The following is a 25,323-nucleotide window of genomic DNA, read 5'->3' as shown; positions in this document are numbered from 1 at the left end:
AGGTTAACACACAGAAATGGATAGCACAACTCGTGCGGCTTCACTCACTCCTAGTCTAGTAAACCTAAGTATACACAGACTATTTTGGCATGCAGTATAAATTAGGGGTACAATAGAGAAGTAACACTCACTTTTAATAACGGCTCTTGATACAGCAGTATGAATTATTTCTGTAAAACTAGAATGAATAGTAGTATGTAGATAGTTTAGATGTAAAATGCACTGAGTGCTATATACTGTTGCCTGCTGTGTATCATTAACTTACTAAGCTTACTCAGAATATTGTTCTAGTTATAGAAGCTAATATGTTTTTTTATTTTAACAAATTCATCTTTTTTTCTCAAATTTGTAATAATCCAAAATGAGAGTTGATATGAATGCTTGTGTTCCCTTCAGTATAATGATATAGTATTTATACAGGTAGACATAGATTGATGGCTCAGTGATTTGTATGTAGTTTTATAACATTTTGTCCAGTTTTGGAGAAAAAAATAATAAGATTACATTGTCTGCTAACATTAGCTATACTAACCATTTATTTATGGTGTTATATTGGAGATGGAATGTAATAGTCATCTCGATTTAGCTCTGGTTTGTTAGTGATAAAAAATGATTGGTTGCTAGGATCTACCTTAGATAACCAATCATTTACCCTGTAATATCGTGGTAACCAATCATCTACATTGTTACATATTGGTGATGGAAGTAATCAATCATATGCACTGTTATTGGTGGTGGATCAACTAACACTTGTCAACTGAGCATGGACTTTTTATATGTATAACATAATTAACTGATATGTTTATTATTTAGATAGTATATATGAAAAGTTCCATAATTTGTTACCCCAGCATTGTAGCAATTAATCAGGTATAGAACATACATCACTACCTACATTTGAAGAGATGTCCTTATCTTTTCAAAAACTTATTTCTTACTCCAGGTATCAAATGTTCAGATTTGTTTTATATATGAAATTAAAATCATACACACCCTTTTATAAAATTGCTTTAAAACCCAATATTTCATTGTCTTTCCTCATTATAGGAAGCCCCTATTTATTTCAGTTGCGTTTAACATTGTCTTGTTTACGATCTGGTGTGGCGAGCATGTTCTACATCAGGCCATGCTCCATCCTGGAATCTCCCAACACCAAATAACCCCAGGTTTCAATAAGGAGTTGGGTTCTGTGTTGATTCTGCTGAGTCTGATATTTTTGTCCAAGTGAATTTATATTGGATGTTTTAAAACACCAGAGCACATCAGGTTACACGTTGATATACAACACAACAGTTCTCAGGGGGAGGTCAATATCCATGTCTTCCTCGCTGCCTTCAAGATGTATCAGAGACACAGTTATATCTTTGCATGAATGTCATCAAAGCAGATTCTGAGAATCTATCTGAAAATATACTTTACACACAGGTAAATCTTGTCTGATGCTAGTGCTGCCATCTACAGTCTGATGGTAGATGTATGGTGCTGCCATCTCACATAATTTCTATACACAATTAACATACATAGTTTTATTATAAATGTATGGTGCTGCCATTTACTTAAAGGAAGGTGCTCCATCTATAGTCTGATGACAGATGTATGGTGCTGCCATCTATAATTTGATTATAAATATAAGATACTGCCATCTATAATTTGATTATAAATATAAGGTGCTGCCATCTATAATTTGATTATAAATATAAAGGTGCTTCCATCTGTAATTTGATTATAAATATAAGGTACTGCCATCTGTAATTTGATTAATTTGATTATAAATATAAGGTACTGCCATCTGTAATTTGATTATAAATATAAGGTACTGCCATCTGTAATTTGATTAATTTGATTATAAATATAAGGTACTGCCATCTGTAATTTGATTATAAATATAAGGTACTGCCATCTGTAATTTGATTAATTTGATTATAAATATAAGGTACTGCCATCTAAAATTTGATTATAAATATAAAGGTGCTTCCATCTGTAATTTGATCACAAATGAAACATTCTGCCATCAATAGTTTGATTTTAAATATAAGGTACTGCCATCTGTAATTTGATTGTAGTTGTAAGGTGCTGCCATCTATAATGTGATTATAGATGTAAGATGCTGCTACAATGTATATATAATTTGATGATAGGTGTAAGGTGCTGCCATCTATAATTCCATGATAGATGTAAGATGCTGCCATCTATTGTTTGATTATAGATATGAGATGCTGCCATCTATAATATGATGATAGATGTAAGGTACTGCCATCTGTAATTTGATTATAGTTGTAAGGTGCTGCCATCTATAGTGTGATTATAGATGTAAGTGCTGCCATCTATAGTTTGATGAAAGATTTAGGCCACTTATTCCGTATTGATTGTTGAAAATAAGGATTAAAAGGACAAATTATCAGAGATTAGTAGAATATAATTTAACTTCAAACTGTACTCTAATAACATTAGACATTGTGGCTAGTATATCAGAGATGTTACATAATAATACATGACTTTGTATATGAAATCAAATGCAAATTGAGTCTTAACATCTTAATGCCAAATAAAAGTCTTAAAATAGAAATAAGTACCAGCATGACTACAAATCGAGATCCTTTGACTGTCTATATGTGTGGTATCCCACTCAATAGCTTCCACATTGCCTGAGCTGTCTGTGCACCAGATACCCTGCCAGTATATATCCCTAAACAGTGGGAATCAGGCAGTAATGGATATTAATATATAACATCAAAATCCTACTAAGGATATTTATACTTCTGTAGACAAATACTTGAGATACTTTGGACAAAGCTGTATATCTCTATAACAAAGTAAACCCAGTTATTTAATCAGAGGTAACTCTGTAAATTATTATTGCAAGCTTAGGATAAGGGAATCGGCAGTATTCTATACTCGAATGGCAGAAGTATGCCACCAGATAGTAGTAGTCTGTCACCAAATGTTCTTAGTCTGTCACCAAATGGTCTTAGTCTGTCACCAAATGGTTGTAGTTTGTCACCAAATGGCAGTAGTCTGTCACCAAATGGTTGTAGTCTGTCACCAAATGGTTTAGTCTGTCACCAAATGGTCTTAGTCTGTCACCAAATGGTCTTAGTCTGTCACCAAATGGTCGTAGTCTGTCACTAAATGGACGTAGTCTGTCACCAAATGGTCTTAGTCTGTCACCAAATGGTCTTAGTCTGTCACCAAATGGTCGTAGTCTGTCACCAAATGGCAGCAGTCTGTCACCAAATGTTCTTAGTCTGTCACCAAATGTTCTAAGTCTGTCACCAAATGATCATAGTCTGTCACCATATGGCAGTAGTCTGTCACCAAATGTTCTAAGTCTGTCACCAAATGGTCGTAGTCTGTCACCAAATGGTCTTAGTCTGTCACCAAATGGTCGTAGTCTGTCACCAATTGGTGGTGGTATGTCAGCAAATGGTCTTAGTCTGTCACCAAATGGCAGTAGTCTGTCACCAAATGGTCTTAGTCTGTCACCAAATGGCAGTAGTCTGTCACCCAATGGTCGTTGTCTGTCACCAAATGGTCGTTGTCTGTCACCGAATGGCAGCAGTCTGTCACCAAATGGTCGTAGTCTGTCAACGAATGGCAGTAGTCTGTCACCAAATGGTCTTAGTCTGTCACCGAATGGCAGTAGTCTGTCACCAAATGGTCGAAGTCTGTCACCAAATGGTCGTAGTCTGTCACCAAATGGTCGTAGTCTGTCACCAAATGGTGGTAGTCTGTCACCAAATGGTCTTAGTCTGTCACCAAATGGTCGTAGTCTGTCACCAAATGGCAGAAGTCTGTCATCAAATGGTGGTAGCCTGTCCCCAAATGGCAGTAGCCTGTCCCCAAATGGTGGTAGTATGTCACCAAATGGTGGTAGCCTGTCCCCAAATGGCAGTAGCCTGTCCCCAAATGGTGGTAGTATGTCCCCAAATGGTGGTAATATGTTCCCAAATGGTGGAAGTATGTCCCAAATGGTGGTAGTATGTCCCCAAATGGTGGTAGTATGTCCCCAAATGGTGGTAGTATGTCCCCAAATGGTGGAAGGCTGTCCCCAAAAGGCTAGATTTCTGTCCCTGGTTGTTGTAATCCTAGCTGTTAATGTTAGTAAAGGATCATTAAAAACATCCAACCTTGATATACATAATTGTGTAAAAAGCTACTCAATATCTCTTTTACTGCTGACTGTCATCCTCTATATAATAAGGATACACTATTTATGTGATAATTGTACCAGTTCTATTTTGTTGATGTATTAACAAGACCCTACAAGTTTGTAACAGTCCGCCTTACCATGTAACCATCATAGTTAAAACTCTTCGTGTGGAATGGACCAACATGATACTTCTGATAGGAATATTCTGACTCTGTTATAAAATGAATCACTGTACCCTCTAAATTCTCTGAAATATGTTTATTTATTGTGATTAATTAACCCTCCTTTAGATTGTATAAATGAACGCTTTTACTTACAGGGAATATTTTCTCAGGTGTTTGATCTGGAGAATACAGATTTTGACAACAGTGATACATTTAACAGAGAATGGTAAGTACTAAAAAGAGTGGTAAACACCAAAACAGATTAAATACAAGTGTAAAGATTGCTAAATTCTGACGCAGATTAGTAAACACTGACACACATATTAGTAAACATTGACACACGCACAGATTGGTAAATACTAACACACACTTAAACAGATTGGTATATACTCACACATACACACAGATGGTAAATACTCACACATACACACAGATTGGTAAATACTCACACACACGCACAGATGGTAAATACTAACACACACATATTGGTAAATACTCGCACATACACACAGATTGGTAAATACTCACACATACACACAGAGTGGTAAATACTCACACACACAGATTGGTAAATACTCATACACATAGATTGGTAAATACTCACACTCACACAGATTGGTAAATACTCGCACACACAGATTGGTAAATATTCACACACACACAGATTGGTAAATACTCATACACACAGATTGGTAAATATTCACACAGATTGGTAGATACTCACACAGATTGGTAAATACTCACACACACACACAGATTGGTAAATAATCACACACACACAGATTGGTAAATACTCACACACACAGATTGGTAAATATTCACACACACACACACAGATTGGTAAATACTCATACACACAGATCGGTGAATACTCACACACACACAGTTTGGTAAATACTCACACACACAGATTGGTAAATATTCACACACACACAGATTGGTAAATACTCACACACACAGATTGGTAAATACTCACACACACACACACAGATTGGTAAATACTCACACACACACAGATTGGTAAATATTCACACACACACACACACACAGATTGGTAAATATTCACACACACAGATTGGTAAATACTCATAGACACAAATTGGTAAATACTCACACACACACAAATTTATAGTGTTAATTGTCAAAACACAGGAAACAGTGGATCATTGGTGAGCAGTAGTCAGTTGTGTAACATGGGATATTTTGAGGCTTCAGTTGACACGAATGTGTCAAAATGGCTTGTTCATTGCTTAATCATTCTCTGAATGTCATTGCCAATATTAGAAATTCAATTATTTTTGAAGTTTGCAAATTGCCCAATGCAGGTGAAGAGGAAAGGATGATACATGAAATTATGGGTTAAGTTCTGTCATCAATCTCCTGTCCCCAGCCTGAGGCTTCTCAGGAGTCCTGACAATCAGAGATCACCTGCAATCATAGAAAAATTAGTGACAAATTGTCTCCCCTTAAACACCCACATGCTGTTCTTATATCTTCCAGGCCTGCCGAGCCACGATTTCCCATACATATCGGAATCTCAGGCCATGTAGCTACGACAGGGGAGGTAAGTCTGTATAACTAATATGATAGTGGTGTTTTATACATATTTTGAATTTAAACAACCAAAATCAATATGTAACTGAGAGTAAATCTAGCTGAAAGTCATAATTTTTCCCTAGAGTAAACTGCTGTTATCAACCGATTGTAACATGTATCTATGTATCTGTCCAGCCCTCTGTAGTATCAACCCACAGTAACATGTATATATGTATCTGTCCAGCCCTCTGTAGTATCAACCCACAGTAACATGTATCTATGTATCTGTCCAGCCCTCTGTAGTATCAACCCACAGTAACATGTATATATGTATCTGTCCAGCCCTCTGTAGTATCAACCCACAGTAACATGTATATATGTATCTGTCCAGCCCTCTGTAGTATCAACCCACAGTAACATGTATATATGTATCTGTCCAGCCCTCTGTAGTATCAACCCACAGTATCATGTATCTATGTATCTGTCCAGCCCTCTGTAGTATCAACCCACAGTAACATGTATATATGTATCTGTCCAACCCTCTGTAGTATCAACCAACAGTATCATGTATATATGTATCTGTCCAGCCCTCTGTAGTATCAACCCACAGTAACATGTATATATGTATCTGTCCAGCCCTCTGTAGTATCAACCCACAGTATCATGTATCTATGTATCTGTCCAGCCCTCTGTAGTATCAACCCACAGTAACGTGTATCTGTCCAGCCCTCTGTAGTATCAACCCACAGTAACATGTATCTGTCCAGCCCTCTGTAGTATCAACCCACAGTATCATGTAACTATGTATCTGTCCAGCCCTCTGTAGTATCAACCCACAGTATCATGTAACTATGTATCTGTCCAGCCCTCTGTAGTATCAACCCACAGTATCATGTATCTATGTATCTGTCCAGCCCTCTGTAGTATCAACCCACAGTATCATGTATCTATGTATCTGTCCAGCCCTCTGTAGTATCAACCAAGAGTATCATGTAACTATGTATCTGTCCAACCCTCTGTAGTATCAATCCACAGTAACATGTATCTATGCATCTGTCCAGCCCTCTGTAGTATCAACCAATAGTAACATGTATCTATGTATCTGTCCAGCCCTCTGTAGTATCAACCCACAGTAACATGTATCTATGTATCTGTCCATCCCTCTGTAGTATCAACCCACAGTATCATGTATCTATGTACATTTTGTATCTGTCCAACCCTCTGTTGTATCGACCAATAGTGATTACAGAGAAATTACTTTATTGATATAAATAGTTAGAAATGATCCTGCATCTGAAGTTCAATTAAATTATGTGTCCCTATCCTCACGCTCACTCCATGAGGTCTGAGGGGTGAGGAAAAGGGGTCAAATTGAATGAAAATTTAAAAAAAAAATTCTTCTCAAGACCTTGATATGGTAGAATCAAATAGCTGGAAGGGTTTAAGGTGTTTTATCTGAATTGTGAACTTCTTACATTCTTAAATCTGTATGCTAGATATTGGATAAAACTGTTTGATTGTTTTCTCACACTTTTAATAATATTTGGTTAGTGTTTTAAAAACAAAAAAATCAACTGCAATATAAAATGTATCTGTATTTAAACAGTCGAACTTGTCATATGTGACCTTCCACAAGAGCCAATAAAAAGGTCACATGACAGATGGTCTCTTAATCCAGGTTCAATAAAAATTGGCATGAAAAGGAAGGTTTGTAATGATTCATTTATATGAATAATGTAGATATTTTGTAACATACAATTGTACATAAAATCTATAAAATGCAAGTAAAAATATGAAAATGGAATTCTTTGTCATCAAATAAATTAAGACAGTACCATGTTCAGTCCAACAGGAATTAAGACAGTAACATGTACAGTCAAACCTGTATTAAGACTACGACATGTACTGTCAAAACTTTATTAAGACAATAACATGTACAGTCAAACTGGATTAAGAGACTACTCAATGCTAATAGAAAAAAAATCACTTTATAAAATGTCAAGGATAATGAAATAAATAAAAATATTAATGTAAAAAAAACCCAAATGAATATCAGAACTCCGGTGACCATTTATATATATATATAATAAGACCCATGGGCCTCCTGTAATTACATCAAACAAACACTCTATCAGTATTACAGTATGAGAATCTCACAGACATTTATTCAACGTACAGCTCAATAAAAGATGTAGCAGAAGGAGTATCATTGTAATTACAGCTGTAGTAAAATCTTTCTTTATTTCCAGACACTCAATATTCCTGATGCATACAAGGACAAGCGTTTTTACCCCAAGGTCAGTCATTTATATCTCCCTAAACTTTTTGTGTAGGTTTAATGATTTTTAAATGAATTTCATCATGATTATATATTTATTGATGTATATAAGATAAAGGGATGTGTTTTACTTGTAGCCTGTCCCTCATGTTCCAACACTAGCATTGTCTTATCTAATCCAATTTCCTATAAATAGATTTCTATTTTGATCTATCAGGCGGCTGGTTCATTTCAATTACAGTGCAATATTTAATGTAAACCATTTGTCCTTGGTGTAGAATCAGAGTGGTAGTGAAAACTGGTATTTATATTTACAGGCAGACGAAGAGAGTGGCTTTGTAACGAAATCCATATTATGCATGCCGATCAAGAATTCCAGTAATCGAGTGATTGGGGTAGCCCAGTTGACCAATAAGCTGGATGGTACAGTGTTCAACAAGAATGATGAGAATCTATTTGAAGTGAGTTATTGAGGGATGAAGGCTGTTGACCACATTGTTTGATTTGTGAGAGTATATGATATACTGTACTAGTATCAATATTACAGAGTATAACATCTATCTCTGACATCATGTACTAGGATCAAACAGTATAACATCTATCTCTGACATCATGTACTAGGATCAAACAGTATAACATCTATCCCTGACATCATGTACTAGGATCAAACAGTATAACATCTATCTCTGACATCATGTACTAGGATCAGACAGTATAACATCTATCTCTGACATCATGTACTAGGATCAAACATAGTATAACATCTATCTCTGACATCATGTACTAGGATCAAACAGTATAACACCAATCTCTGACATCATGTACTAGTATCAAACAGTATAACATCAATCTCTGACATCATGTACTAGGATCAAACAGTATAACATCTATCTCTGACATCATGTACTAGGATCAAACAGTATAACACCAATCTCTGACATCATGTACTAGGATCAAACAGTATAACACCAATCTCTGACATCATGTACTAGGATCAAACAGTATAACATCTATCTCTGACATCATGTACTAGGATCAAACAGTATAACATCAATCTCTGACATCATGTACTAGGATCAAACAGTATAACATCTATCTCTGACATCATGTACTAGGATCAAACAGTATAACATCAATCTCTGACATCATGTACTAGGATCAAACAGTATAACATCAATCTCTGACATCATGTACTAGGATCAAACAGTATAACATCTATCTCTGACATCATGTACTAGGATCAAACAGTATAACATCAATCTCTGACATCATGTACTAGGATCAAACAGTATAACACCAATCTCTGACATCATGTACTAGGATCAAACAGTATAACACCAATCTCTGACATCATGTACTAGGATCAAACAGTATAACATCTATCTCTGACATCATGTACTAGGATCAAACAGTATAACACCAATATCTGACATCGTGTACTAGGATCAAACAGTATAACATCAATCTCTGACATCATGTACTAGGATCAAACAGTATAATATCTATCTCTGACATCATGTACTAGGATCAAACAGTATAACATCAATATCTGACATCATGTACTAGGATCAAACAGTATAACATCAATATCTGACATCATGTACTAGGATCAAACAGTATAACACCAATCTCTGACATCATGTACTAGGATCAAACAGAGTATAACATCAATATCTGACATCATGTACTAGGATCAAACAGTATAACATCAATCTCTGACATCATGTACTAGGATCAAACAGTATAACATCTATCTCTGACATCATGTACTAGGATCAAACAGTATAACATCTATCTCTGACATCATGTACTAGGATCAAACAGTATAACATCAATCTCTGACATCATGTACTAGGATCAAACAGTATAATATCTATCTCTGACATCATGTACTAGGATCAAACAGTATAACACCAATCTCTGACATCATGTACTAGGATCAAACAGAGTATAACATCAATATCTGACATCATGTACTAGGATCAAACAGTATAACATCTATCTCTGACATCATATTCTAGGATCAAACAGTATAACACCAATCTCTGACATCATATACTAGGATCAAACAGTATAACATCAATCTCTGACATCATGTACTAGGATCAAACAGTATAACATCTATCTCTGACATCATGTACTAGGATCAAACAGTATAACACCAATCTCTGACATCATGTACTAGGATCAAACAGAGTATAACATCAATATCTGACATCATGTACTAGGATCAAACAGTATAACACCAATATCTGACATCATGTACTAGGATCAAACAGTATAACACCAATCTCTGACATCATGTACTAGGATCAAACAGCATAACATCAATCTCTGACATCATGTACTAGGATCAAACAGTATAACACCAATCTCTGACATCATGTACTAGGATCAAACAGTATAACATCAATCTCTGACATCATGTACTAGGATCAAACAGTATTACATCTATCTCTGACATCATGTACTAGGATCAAACAGTATAACATCAATATCTGACATCATGTACTAGGATCAAACAGTATAACATCAATATCTGACATCATGTACTAGGATCAAACAGTATAATATCTATCTCTGACATCATGTACTAGGATCAAACAGAATAACATCTATCTCTGACATCATGTACTAGGATCAAACAGTATAACATCTATCTCTGACATCATGTACTAGGATCAAACAGTATAACATCTATCTCTGACATCATGTACTAGGATCAAACAGTATAACACCAATCTCTGACATCATGTACTAGGATCAAACAGTATAACACCAATCTCTGACATCATGTACTAGGATCAAACAGCATAACATCAATCTCTGACATCATGTACTAGGATCAAACAGTATAACATCTATCTCTGACATCATGTACTAGGATCAAACAGAGTATAACATCAATCTCTGACATCATGTACTAGGATCAAACAGTATAACATCTATCTCTGACATCATGTACTAGGATCAAACAGTATAACATCTATCTCTGACATCATGTACTAGGATCAAACAGTATAACACCAATCTCTGACATCATGTACTAGGATCAAACAGTATAACACCAATCTCTGACATCATGTACTAGGATCAAACAGCATAACATCAATCTCTGACATCATGTACTAGGATCAAACAGTATAACATCTATCTCTGACATCATGTACTAGGATCAAACAGAGTATAACATCAATCTCTGACATCATGTACTAGGATCAAACAGTATAACATCTATCTCTGACATCATGTACTAGGATCAAACAGTATAACATCTATCTCTGACATCATGTACTAGGATCAAACAGTATAACACCAATCTCTGACATCATGTACTAGGATCAAACAGTATAACACCAATCTCTGACATCATGTACTAGGATCAAACAGTATAACATCTATCTCTGACATCATGTACTAGGATCAAACAGTATAACACCAATCTCTGACATCATGTACTAGGATCAAACAGAGTATAACATCTATCTCTGACATCATGTACTAGGATCAAACAGTATAACACCAATCTCTGACATCATGTACTAGGATCAAACAGTATAACACCAATCTCTGACATCATGTACTAGGATCAAACAGTATTACATCTATCTCTGACATCATGTACTAGGATCAAACAGTATAACATCAATCTCTGACATCATGTACTAGGATCAAACAGAGTATAACATCTATCTCTGACATCATGTACTAGGATCAAACAGAGTATAACATCAAACTCTGACATCATGTACTAGGATCAAACAGTATAACACCAATCTCTGACATCATGTACTAGGATCAAACAGTATAACATCAATCTCTGACATCATGTACTAGGATCAAACAGAGTATAACATCTATCTCTGACATCATGTACTAGGATCAAACAGAGTATAACATCAAACTCTGACATCATGTACTAGGATCAAACAGTATAACATCAAACTCTGACATCATGTACTAGGATCAAACAGAGTATAACATCAACCAGGAGAACCCCCCACACCTCCCCCAACCCTTAACCTTCCCCCCTCTATTAGAATTTACATCACTGATCATTCAGAATCTCACAATATCACAATATGTATTGTGCATGATAAATCTAAATTCCTTCTGTGCTCTTTCATGCTTGAGGTAAAAATGAACCAGCCAATGAGCAAATCTCTATACCGATTGGGAGAAGTCTGAGTCTAACTGTTGGGGGAGAAATATATGTTTATGTTATCACATGTGTGAAAATGAAATAAAAAATGTCAGGGATTCTTTATTTTGACATTCCTCTCAGTCAGTATTCTCTGTTTGTTGACTTGTAGGCCTTTGCAATTTTCTGTGGAATGGGGATCAACAATACTCAGATGTATGAGACAGCTGTCAGGGCAATGGCCAAACGGAGGATCGCCCTGGAATGTCTCTCATACCATGCAACTGTCCCAGCTGATGAGGCTAACAAACTCAAGGTTGGTATTCACAAAGTCCAACTTACCCCAACAAAGGAATCACCAACATCTATCAGTGGTATATCAATACCACTCTCCCCCAACAATGGAACCACCCACATCTATCACCAGTATATCAGTACACATCACCCCCCAGCAATGGAATCACCCACATCTATCAGTGGTATATCATTACCACTCTCCCCCAACAATGGAACCACCCACATCTATCACCAGTATATCAGTACACCTCACCCCCAACAATGGAATCACCCACATCTATCAGTGGTATATCAATACCACTCTCCCCCAACAATGGAACCACCCACATCTATCAGTGCTATATCAGTACACCTCACCCCCAACAATGGAATCACCCACATCTATCAGTGGTATATCAGTACACCTCACCCCCAACAATGGAATCACCCACATCTATCAGTGGTATATCATTACCACTCTCCCCCAACAATGGAACCACCCACATCTATCACCAGTATATCAGTACACATCACCCCCAACAATGGAACCACCCACTCTATCACCAGTATATCAGTACACATCACCCCCAACAATGGAATCACCCACATCTATCACCAGTATATCAGTACACATCACCCCCAACAATGGAATCACCCACATCTATCACCAGTATATCAGTACACCTCACCCCCAACAATGGAATCACCCACATCTATCACCAGTATATCAGTACACATCACCCCCAACAAGAGATCATGGTGTGGACCATAAAACAGTAGTGTTTCCATAGGGAGGTACCTAGATGGACAGTTTGGTGGCACAGTGGTAACACATTTGCCTTTTATCGAGGTGACTGGGGTTTGATTCCTCATGTGGACATGAAGAAGCATGTGGTCTTCTGCCTGACCATGTGGATTATCTCTGGGACCTCTGGTTTCCTCCCACAGTAAGCCCCCTCATATTCCCCATCAGAGCCAACAGGCATGATTGATATAAGTTATACTGGAAACGTAGAATTTTAGAGATAATCTTGTCTGTCGCACTGGAAGCCTTTCCCTAAATTATGACTGTAGTTAATCTGCATTGGTTTCTTTGACAATCATTTTCGGTGTGCTATTTCATCATTCTGCTAATCTGTTTTAACCAAGCATGTGCTAAACTTTGAGTGTTAAATTGAGTTGGTTTACAGTAACTTGTTTTGCAATAGCTGTAAAATGCTAAAGCTTACATTTTAGGTAGTTGACTAGATGGGATGGGACTTTGCCTTGGTGGTTTGCCATGGTGGTTTGCGGTTTTTGAATCTGTCATTGACATGTCTTCATTCTAGTGAAATGTGTCGGCTTGTTTAGTTTTATTGACAGTGTTATTGATATGCACTTACAGTAAATTCAAAATTCAAAACCAATTGATCATGATGTGAATGATTTCCATTTTCTTCTCCATGCCAATTCCACTTTATGCAATATCGGCCCTGTGGATGTTGAAATTAATCCAATTTCAGTGGAAACCAGCACAGCCACATGGCAGTCTTCACTCAGCCAGGGGGAATTCACTCCAGCAAAAAGCCTTCTATTATTCAATTCAATTTTTTTTTAAAGTGAAATGGTTCGAGGGGAAAAATGTATTCAGGGCAATTTATCTGAGTAGCTATTTTTCCAAAAAAATATCTTAACCATTTCATGTCTGCTCATGCTACTTGTAATTCTATCAGGCATTGATATGAAATTGGCAGGAATTCTATCTTAACATTAGAATTTGATTACTAAGAAATTGGGGGAAGTTTTTGCCTAATGATTACACAGGCTGATCGGCTACCCTGCTACAGATGTGGATTGAGAGGATTGACAAACAACTGAGGTTAGAGGCTAGATAGTTTTCAGGCAGTGTCTTTGGCCTTACTCCTTGTAGGAGAAAGTTCCTTTATTTAATGAGATGCCTTGAAGTTTTAACAGTTCAAACAGACAGACTATTTGAGATAATTGCCCCAATCTTCTGAGCTATTCTATTTTTTAGTAATCGATACCGCACAGCACGATATCATTGGCACAGGATAGAAAGGAACTCTCAGCACTGTGATGCAGATATAAAGTTAGGCCTGAAACTCATAAAAAAACATTTCCTTAATATCAATGGTTAGAATATTTGTCTTTCTATCGTCTCAGCTTTTGGTCTAACTGGGTTATGTAGGCAGTACAATGATTACCACGAGTTAGATATGGGGGTTCTATAATAATCACAGGCCCGTGGGATTCCCTCATCTTGTCGGAGAACCTATATATATATATCTGTGATGATTGAATTGTTTTTTAAAGTACTTACATCAGGCCTCACTACACATAACCCATCCATCAGTTACACCATCTCTGATGATATGTTACAGTAAGTAAACTTACACATTTGTAATAATTTGATACATAGATATATACAAGGAGTTGAATGTCTCTGACAGGACCTTTAGCAGAACAAGTCTGGCGCAAACGATTGATTGGTCTACATGTGAATCATAAGTTGTGTCCATTGAGCCAACACTGGGCCACAGGATCATCCATCTTGACATGTGGGACAAAGACTTATACATTTTGTCTGACCTATAACCCTCTCTCCTTTTTAGTATAGGTTCCATGTCCTGCTAAATACTGGTATTGTGGGTCACTCCCAGTACTGGTCCTGTCAAGTAACACCCAGTACTGGTCCTGTCAGGTCACACCCAGTACTGGTCCTGTTAGGTCACACCCAGTACTGGTCCTGTTAGGTCACACCCAGTACTGGTCCTGTCAGGTCACACCCAGTACTGGTCCTGTCAGTTCACACCCAGTACTGGTCCTGTCAGGTCACACCCAGTACTGGTCCTGTCCGGTCACACCCTATACTGGTCCTGTCAGGTCACACCCTGTACTGGTCTTGTCAGGTCACATCCTGTGCTGGTCCTGTAGGGTCACACCCAGTGCTAGTCCTGTCAGGTCACACCCAGTACTGGTCCTATCAAGTCACACCCAGTACTGGTCCTGTCAGGTCACACCCAGTACTGGTCCTGTCAGTTCACTCCCAGTACTGGTCCTGTCAGTTCACACCCAGTACTGGTCCTGTCAGGTCACACCCAGTACTGGTCCTGTCCGGTCACACCCTATACTGGTCCTGTCAGGTCACACCCTGTACTGGTCTTGTCAGGTCACATCCTGTGCTGGTCCTGTAGGGTCACACCCAGTGCTAGTCCTGTCAGGTCACACCCAGTACTGGTCCTATCAAGTCACACCCAGTACTGGTCCTGTCAGGTCACACCCAGTACTGGTCCTATCAAGTCACACCCAGTACTGGTCCTGTCAGTTCACTCCCAGTACTGGTCCTGTCAGGTCACACCCAATACTGGTCCTATCAAGTCACACCCAGTACTGGTCCTGTCAGTTCACACCCAGTACCAGTCCTGTCAGTTCACACCCAGTACCAGTCCTGTCGGGTCACTCCCAGTACTGGTCCTGTCAGTTCACTCCCAGTACTGGTCCTGTCAGTTCACTCCCAGTACTGGTCCTGTCCGGTCACACCCTATACTGGTCCTGTCAGGTCACACCCTGTACTGGTCTTGTCAGGTCACATCCTGTGCTGGTCCTGTTAGGTCACCCCCAGTGCTGGTCCTGTCAGGTCACACCCAGTGCTGGTCCTGTCAGGTCACACCCAGTACAGGTCCTGTCAGTTCACTCCCAGTACTGGTCCTGTTGGGTCAATCCCAGTTCCAGTCCTGTCAGTTCACTCCCAGTACTGGTCCTGTCAGTTCACTCCCAATACTGGTCCTGTCAGTTCACACCCAGTACTGACCCTGTTAGTTCACTCCAAGTACTGGTCCTGTCAGTTCACTCCCAGTACTGGTCCTGTCAGTTCACACCCAGTGCTAGTCCTGTCAGGTCACACCCAGTGCTAGTCCTGTCAGGTCACACCCAGTGCTAGTCCTGTCAGGTCACACCCAGTGCTGGTCCTGTTGGGTCACACCTTGTAATGGTGCTGTTGGGCTCACTCAGTGCTGGTGCTGTCAGGTCACACCCAGTACTTGTCCTGTCAGGTCACACCCAGTGCTAGTCCTGTCAGTTCACACCCAGTGCTGGTCCTGTCAGGTCACACCCAGTACTTGTCCTGTCAGGTCACACCCAGTACTAGTCCTGTCAGGTCACACCCAGTACGTCCTGTCAGGTCACACTAAGTGTTTTCTGTCAGGTCACACTGTGTGCTGATCCTGTCAGGTCACACCCAGTAATGGTTCTGCCGGGCCACTGTCAGGTCACACCCAGTAATGGTACTGTCAGGTCACACCCAGTAATGGTACTGTCGGGCCACTGTCAGGTCACACCCAGTAATGGTACTGTCAGGCCACTGTCAGGTCACACCCAGTTATGGTACTGTCGGGCCACTGTAAGGTCACACCCAGTAATGGTACTGTCAGGCCACTGTCAGGTCACACCCAGTTATGGTACTGTTGGGCCACTGTCAGGTCACACCCAGTAATGGTACTGTTGGGCCACTGTCAGGTCACACCCAGTAATGGTACTGTAAGGTCACACCCAGTAATGGTACTGTCAGGCCACTGTCAGGTCACACCCAGTTATGGTACTGTCGGGCCACTGTAAGGTCACACCCAGTAATGGTACTGTCAGACTACTGTCAGGTCACACCCAGTTATGGTACTGTTGGGCCACTGTCAGGTCACACCCAGTAATGGTACTGTCGGGCCACTGTCAGGTCACACCCAGTAATGGTACTGTCAGGCCACTGTCAGGTCACACCCAGTAATGGTACTGTCGGGTCACTGTAAGGTCACACCCAGTAATGGTACTGTCAGGCCACTGTCAGGTCACACCCAGTAATGGTACTGTCAGGCCACTGTCAGGTCACACCCAGTAATAGTACTGTCAGACCACTGTCAGGTTACACCCAGTAATGGTACTGTTGGGCCACTGTAAGGTCACACCCAGTTATGGTACTGTCAGGCCACTGTCAGGTTACACCCAGTAATGGTACTGTCAGGCCACTGTCAGGTTACACCCAGTAATGGTACTGTCCGGCCACTGTCAGGTCACACCCAGTAATGGTACTGTCAGGCCACTGTCAGGTTACACCCAGTAATGGTACTGTCGTGCCACTGTCAGGTCACACCCAGTAATAGTACTGTCAGGCCACTGTCCGGTTACACCCAGTAATGGTACTGTCGGGCCACTGTCAGGTCACACCCAGTAATGGTACTGTCGGGCCACTGTAAGGTCACACCCAGTTATGGTACTGTCAGGCCACTGTCAGGTTACACCCAGTAATGGTACTGTCAGGCCACTGTCAGGTCACACCCAGTAATGGTACTGTCGTGCCACTGTCAGGTCACACCCAGTAATAGTACTGTCAGGCCACTGTCAGGTCACACCCAGTAATGGTACTGTCGGGCCACTGTCAGGTCACACCCAGTAATGGTACTGTCGTGCCACTGTCAGGTCACACCCAGTAATAATAGTACTGTCAGGCCACTGTCAGGTTACACCCAGTAATGGTACTGTCAGGCCACTGTCAGGTCACACCCAGTTATGGTACTGTCAGGCCACTGTCAGGTCACACCCAGTAATGGTACTGTCAGGCCACTGTCAGGTCACACCCAGTTATGGTACTGTAAGGTCACACCCAGTTATGGTACTGTCAGGCCACTGTCAGGTTACACCCAGTAATGGTACTGTCAGACCACTGTCAGGTTACACCCAGTAATGGTACTGTCGGGCCACTGTCAGGTTACACCCAGTAATGGTACTGTCGGGCCACTGTTAGGTCACACCCAGTTATGGTACTGTCAGGCCTCTGTCAGGTCACACCCAGTAATGGTACTGTCAGGCCACTGTCAGGTCACACCCAGTAATGGTACTGTCGGGCCACTGTAAGGTTACTCCCAGTTGTTCTATTGTGATGTTAAACTCTGTATCTAGACCTTACACAAACCAGGCTTTTTATGTGTCTTAGTTGGATAGTCTGTGGTCAGAAGTCATTAATCTAAAACCAATATCTTCTGACAATCAAACAAAAAGGCTTTGACAAAGAACTGTTCCTGCTCTCAATGTCATTAATATCAGCTTGGATTTCAATTGGTTGAAAGCTGATTACTTTGGTTAGATGTGGTTTATTCTTGCCTGACTTAGTGTATCCGGTTGAAAGATTCAATAAAATCCTTGTTCTCCAGTAAGGATTAGCACCCTGCTTGTTACCTAGATTTCCTTTGTAGAAGGCAATACCATTGGAATACAGAGACTTGACTTTGATACAGTGCCGGGCTCAATCAGGCATAGGATTATGTAAATGTGGGTAATGTGACGAGGATTTATCATCAATTCATCTTTGTCTACAGACATTCCATTGCTATGCACCCTTTTTTTCTTGTTTTTTTTTTTATTATTAGTTTTAGAAGAAATTAGAAATTACATATAATATGCTCTTTAGAAGGAGCATATTTCAAAAAAGTTTATTTGTTATCAACTTCAAACAATTCTATCTCCCTGTAACTATGCCTTTTAGACACAATTTTTACACCAATATAATGAAATGTTTTATGTTTTCCAATTCCAGACAATAACCATCCCGTTAGCCACAGAGTTTAACTTACTGGACTACACATTCAGTGACTTTGGACTAGATGATGACGACACTCTCAGGGCTAGTATTAGAATGTTTCTTGACTTAAACCTGGTGGAACACTTCCGAATCAACTATGAGGTCAGTATCCCATTTCACACTCATATTGCAACTTACAAATTATTTAGTTCATCTATTCTGTGGCTTTGTGGACCTAATCGTCCATCATTGGTCTACTTCCTGCTGCTAGCTACTTCTATGTAGACTAGCAGTAATAGAATACAGTGGATAAATTTACGATCATGATGCTTACTCATATACATTGACATACAATTTCCTTTAGATTCTATTGTGTCCAAGTATATATTCTAGTATACACACAACTCTTTCGTCAATGTTAAATTGAAATATACTTTACAGGTTTGATGTCGGTGACTGATGTTATATATACTTTACAGGTTTGATGTCAGTAACTGATGTTATATATACTTTACAGGTTTGATGTCAGTAACTGACGTTATATATACTATACAGGCTTGATGTCGGTGACTGATGTTATATATACTTTACAGGTTTGATGTCAGTAACTGATGTTATATATACTATACAGGTTTGATGTCGGTGACTGATGTTATATATACTTTACAGGTTTGATGTCAGTGACTGATGTTATATATACTTTACAGGTTTGATGTCGTTGACTGATGTTATATAAACTTTACAGGTTTGATGTCAGTGACTGATGTTATATAAACTTTACAGGTTTGATGTCAGTGACTGATGTTATATATACTTTACAGGTTTGATGTCGGTGACTGATGTTATATAAACTTTACAGGTTTGATGTCAGTAACTGATATTATATATACAGGTTTGATGTCAGTAACTGATGTTATATATACTATACAGGTTTGATGTCGGTGACTGATGTTATATAAACTTTACAGGTTTGATGTCAGTAACTGATATTATATATATACTTTACAGGTCTTATGTCGGTGGCTGATGAGCGTGAAGAAAAACTACAGAAATGTTACATATCACAATTGGAGGCATGCATTCAATGTGTCACAAACAATGTTTTGTATGCTGAAGGTAAGCAGAGTTATGCCCCTTCTGTATTTGAATTCTTTTGCCCATCACTTGTCAAGGCTTTGAACAGTTATTTCCCAATTAAATTTATGTTCTTTTCCTTGTATACATACAAAAACAATTGGGTTTAATTGGGATTTAAGCATTTTGAAATTATTTTTTGTAATTTAGTGTGAAAATGTAAATATTCCATAGATAAAATATTGGTAACTCTGTGGATAAAAACTGTTGTGTATTAAATAAACAAGAGAAAATCAAATCCCAATAGAAGAGATGATGGTTTGAAATAAATAATATTAAAAGTTAAAAATTTCTTTTCCAAAATGTACATACTGAAATAAGTGCAGGTCTTCTTTACGAAAGATAAAACAAGAGTTCTTCTGGTCGAGATCACCCATCAAAACATGTTCATACTCACTTAAAAATGAAAATAAAGTGAATTATCATAATTTTGTGGCAAACATTCAAGTCTGCAGAATCCCAAACAACTGAAAATCCCATTTTAAGTGAATTTTATGAAAAGCTTGTGACTTCCTTTAATATATTGGTGCTTTTGTTTAGAAGGGACAGATGGACAATGTGTTCACAGACAAGGAGAGACTTGCATTGATGGTGGGCTGTCTCTGCCATGATCTTGATCACCGAGGAACCAACAATCAATTTCAGAAAGAGTAAGTTCCAATTTACTGGTACATTGTGAGATTTGATATTTTCCAACAGTGGAATAGACATTTTTATTGATTGACACTGATGAAAAATTAGAATTGGTTAAAATATTCCTACTGTCACAAATATGATAAATTGTTGGACCACACCCATCAAATATAACTGTACTCTACCTGTATATCTAAATTCCAGGTCCATGCCCCCCCTAACACACCTGTACTCTACCCGTATATCTAAATTCCAGGTCCATGTCCCCCCCTAACACACCTGTACTCTACCCGTATATCTAAATTCCAGGTCCATGTCCCCCTAACACACCTGTACTCTACCTGTATATCTAAATTCCAGGTCCATGTCCCCCCTAACACACCTGTACTCTACCTGTATATCTAAATTCCAGGTCCATGTCCCCCCTAACACACCTGTACTCTACCTGTATATCTAAATTCCAGGTCCATGTCCCCCTAACACACCTGTACTCTACCTGTATATCTAAATTCCAGGTCTATGTCCCCCCTAACACACCTGTACTCTATCTGTATATCTAAATTCCAGGTCCATGTCCCCCTAACACACCTGTACTCTACCTGTATATCTAAATTCCAGGTCTATGTCCCCCCTAACACACCTGTACTCTACCTGTATATCTAAATTCCAGGTCCATGTCCCCCCTAAACACACCTGTACTCTACCCGTATATCTAAATTCCAGGTCCATGTCCCCCTAACACACCTGTACTCTACCTGTATATCTAAATTCCAGGTCCATGTCCCCCTAACACACCTGTACTCTACCTGTATATCTAAATTCCAGGTCTATGTCCCCCCTAACACACCTGTACTCTACCTGTATATCTAAATTCCAGGTCCATGTCTCCGCTGGCAGATCTGTACTCTACCTCGACACTAGAGCACCACCATTTTGACCAGTGTATCATGATACTCAGTACCAAGGTGAGTATTATATCATCACCCAATAACGTACTCACACTGGACAATGGCATCTTTGTGTTCTGAAACATAACTAAACACCATGCATATTGAAAACCATCTTTTTAGTCGTGTTACAATTTAAAACTAATAATATTTAGTCATAAGATGTTAGTTTTGTCCAAAGCTCTATAATGCTCTTATTTGTTTTCCTTTTTCCAACTACAGGTATTATGGATAGATGGTGATTTGATGTCAAAGAAAGGTTTTCATTCATATTTTACCAAAGGTTTTGTTATTTTCTTGTAACATGTTGAGATCTGCTATGTCTCATAATGACATGTTTACGTTCCTTTCAGGGAAATGATATTTTATCCAACTTGAAGCAAAACGAATATGAAGATGTGATCAACTTATTAGAAGCAGCAATATTATCTACAGATCTGGCTCTCTACTTCAAGTAAGTTACATTAATGTTGACAATACAATGTTTCAGATAGCGGGCAATATATGTGTCGCTAGCAGAGGATTTCCCAATCAACACATTTCCCCGTTAATATAAAAGGGACCGTGTGGTTGGCTACACTTTTAATCCCTCACACAAAGTAAAGATTCCCAGTCAACATTCTGTGTAAACATTCTGTATATTGTAGACTGTACATTGATGTACAGTATTCCCCGCGTGAATTTGGTGTGTAAGCTTACATTAAGCTACTGGTACTTGAATACACTATTTATTTTTCTGTCCTTTTCCCCCCATCAGATATAGAGGGACATTTTTTGACTTGGTTGACAGTGGGAAGGCTAATTGGAGTTCCAGAGAGGACAGAGATCTTCTAAGGTATGGTATATATCAGTTTCTACCACAATACCCTGTGTTATTCAACTCTCAGACCATCAGTTAATCATTACAGCTGTTGATTAACAATATGTTTATACCACACATGGTATAAACTCTGTACGCATTTCGATTGGCTAACACGGTGAACTTTGACCCAAGCTGCAATTGTTATTGACGTCATCAATAATCTAATGACGTCACATCACCGGGTCCCGGACGTCACCGGTACACTTTATTTGCATGCGCGAAATTATACTTCGCCACGTTTCCCTTTGATTCAAGCCGATATTATTGTGGTAGAAACAGGTCACACGACTCGAAATTGTTGGATATGGAATTTATTTCACACGAGTAAGTTATTTTTTAAAAGTTGCAAAAAACACTCGCTAAAGCTGGTGTCTTTTGTAACTTTTAAAAAATAACTTACTCGTGTGAAATAAATTCCATATCCAACAACCACTCGTTGTGTAACCGCTATATCTGGATGTTATTGGAAAGACTTCTCAGACGCGTATATTTTCAAGGGTTGGAGGAGTGAGCATATATTTAAAATAATGGTAGATAGGCTCCATCTCTAGATCATTGTCACATGTCATTGTATGGTTGGCCTGGTCTTAATTGCAAGGTAGTAATTAAAATAAAACGAAATAATATCACATTCTTTGATCAGTTACATCATAAATAACAGACTGGCATGTACAATGTCCTTCAGCAAATCATTAATATTTTTATTTCTTTAAAACAAGAATTGGAGATGAAAAGTGATTTATCATGGCAGCCTGGTGGTATGGAGAATTTACCTCATTAGATCCCAAAGCCTCCACCATTACATACTGATAGTTAATTATTCAAACTCTAAGTTTATAACTTTATTGATTTTTAACATTTACAAAAAAAACATTAGATTGTCTCAACTTGTACTGTTCATTCTTGTTGGCCCAGATGAGCCCAAGGGGTTATACTGTGGGAGGAAATCAGATTACTTGAAGAAAACCCACATGGATTGGTCACCCAATACTTTTTCATGTGTAATTGGGGAATCTGAACCTCAGCTGACTAGGTGAAAGCTAAGGGCATCACTCTACAACCTGACCAGCCGATTACTATATAAGTATTATGAATGGAAATTTATAAATTAAATTAATGTTATGAACTTTGATTTCCAGTAATGTTCATTAAACTCATGACCTTGAATGACCTTTGTTACAGGTCCATGATGATGACTGCCTCTGATGTGTCTGCCATCACTAAACCCTGGGAGGTCCAGTTGGCGGTCAGTGACTACACAATTCTATAAACTATCTAGCTTAAGTAAATGTAACAGTAGTCATAATGCATCATATCTATTTCCACTAGTAATCGAACCCAGCATTTCATGCTCACTAGTCTTATTCTCAGCCAATGGAGAATTTCTCTCTAGCCAAGCAGTTTATTGTAGCTAGTATTTACCAGTGTTATATAAATCTTATTTTAACAGGAAATGTTCACACTATCATGTGTGACATATCATTTTCAAGTGTGATATTTAACAAATGTTAATGTACTAGTTGTTACTCTTGAAACTACCAATTCCTGTAAAACGTGTGTTTACACAATCACTAACATATATTGAAGCCTTTGGGCACTATATCTACAGTAAAACTTGGATAAGTCGAAGTCGACGGGACCAAGCAAAATATTTGACTTATCCAATGGTTCGACTTATACGTGTCTGTTTGTATACAGAGACAAAATACCTGAGTATCATCGGCTCTATGCTGAATAAGTGCTTGATAACATGGTCGAAAATAAAAAGCAAAGAAATTAATTGTACATGATAACAATTATTCGTTTATCTAATAAACAATATTGTGCACAGTTACAGATCAAAACAAAATCCGTGGGTAAAATTATCTTTGCCATACATACATTATCAGAATATAAATGTATATATTGTACTCGCATTATTTCTCTTAAAATCCGTTTATATTGTTCTACAATTAAACAATATGAAACAATAAACAGTTCAGGAAAATTTGATCGACCGTATATGAAAATGTTCTAATTATCAGTTTTGAATCTTTTAGGTTGCCGATCTTATAGCAAATGAATTCTTTGAACAAGGGGATATGGAAAAAGCCCAGTTTAAGATCAAACCAATGGTGAGATGCATACATTTGTATTTTCATTTCAAACTTTTGAAATATCTTTGTAACACAGCCATAATTGACCAATTATATCATTATTGTGTTTTGCTATAAAACTTTCCCATTTCATTTGAGATGTAACACAACATTTGATTGGTCAATGGAAATATTTACACATAGAATAATTGTGAAAAAACAGGGTACACATTGTGTAATGGTTTAAAGTGATATGAACTTGTGTGCTCCAGGATATGATGGACAGGGACAAAAAAGACCATCTGCCTGACATGCAAGTGAATTTTATCGATGTGATCTGTATGCCAGTCTACAGGGTAAGTACAACTGATAAAACAATGTCCACCAGTAATATCTAACATTCAACACATCAATGTATATCATGTTTGTGGTATACATGTTTTGTTAAATTAAAGTGCATATAGTTGAACACGTGTGAACCTCGAGTAGAAGTCTTCACTGTAGAAAACACATACAAATAAGTTCTCAATTTGTAGACTTTCATGGAATTATTGTAGAAAAT

General features: G+C 38.4%; 1 protein-coding gene across 2 annotated transcripts in view; it reads left to right on the top strand.

Moving 5' to 3' along the window:
• LOC117328002 (dual 3',5'-cyclic-AMP and -GMP phosphodiesterase 11-like) overlaps positions 1 to 25,323 on the top strand; it is a 110,475-nt gene that overhangs the window by 80,958 nt on the left and 4,194 nt on the right. For both annotated transcript variants that reach the window (XM_033885310.1, XM_033885301.1), the window contains 14 exons: positions 4,470 to 4,540; positions 5,815 to 5,878; positions 8,100 to 8,147; positions 8,446 to 8,589; positions 12,442 to 12,585; positions 19,126 to 19,272; positions 20,119 to 20,226; positions 20,785 to 20,894; positions 21,755 to 21,842; positions 22,178 to 22,278; positions 22,582 to 22,659; positions 23,869 to 23,932; positions 24,726 to 24,800; positions 25,034 to 25,117. In XM_033885310.1, coding sequence (XP_033741201.1) covers positions 4,470 to 4,540; positions 5,815 to 5,878; positions 8,100 to 8,147; positions 8,446 to 8,589; positions 12,442 to 12,585; positions 19,126 to 19,272; positions 20,119 to 20,226; positions 20,785 to 20,894; positions 21,755 to 21,842; positions 22,178 to 22,278; positions 22,582 to 22,659; positions 23,869 to 23,932; positions 24,726 to 24,800; positions 25,034 to 25,117 — 1,326 coding nt within the window. The remainder of the gene's footprint in view (positions 1 to 4,469; positions 4,541 to 5,814; positions 5,879 to 8,099; positions 8,148 to 8,445; positions 8,590 to 12,441; positions 12,586 to 19,125; positions 19,273 to 20,118; positions 20,227 to 20,784; positions 20,895 to 21,754; positions 21,843 to 22,177; positions 22,279 to 22,581; positions 22,660 to 23,868; positions 23,933 to 24,725; positions 24,801 to 25,033; positions 25,118 to 25,323) is intronic.

This window comes from Pecten maximus, chromosome 1, assembly GCF_902652985.1.
Source record: "Pecten maximus chromosome 1, xPecMax1.1, whole genome shotgun sequence".
Lineage (NCBI taxonomy): Eukaryota > Metazoa > Mollusca > Bivalvia > Pectinida > Pectinidae > Pecten > Pecten maximus.
The sequence above is the reverse complement of the archived record's forward strand: the minus strand, read 5'-3'. Positions and strand labels throughout refer to the sequence as shown.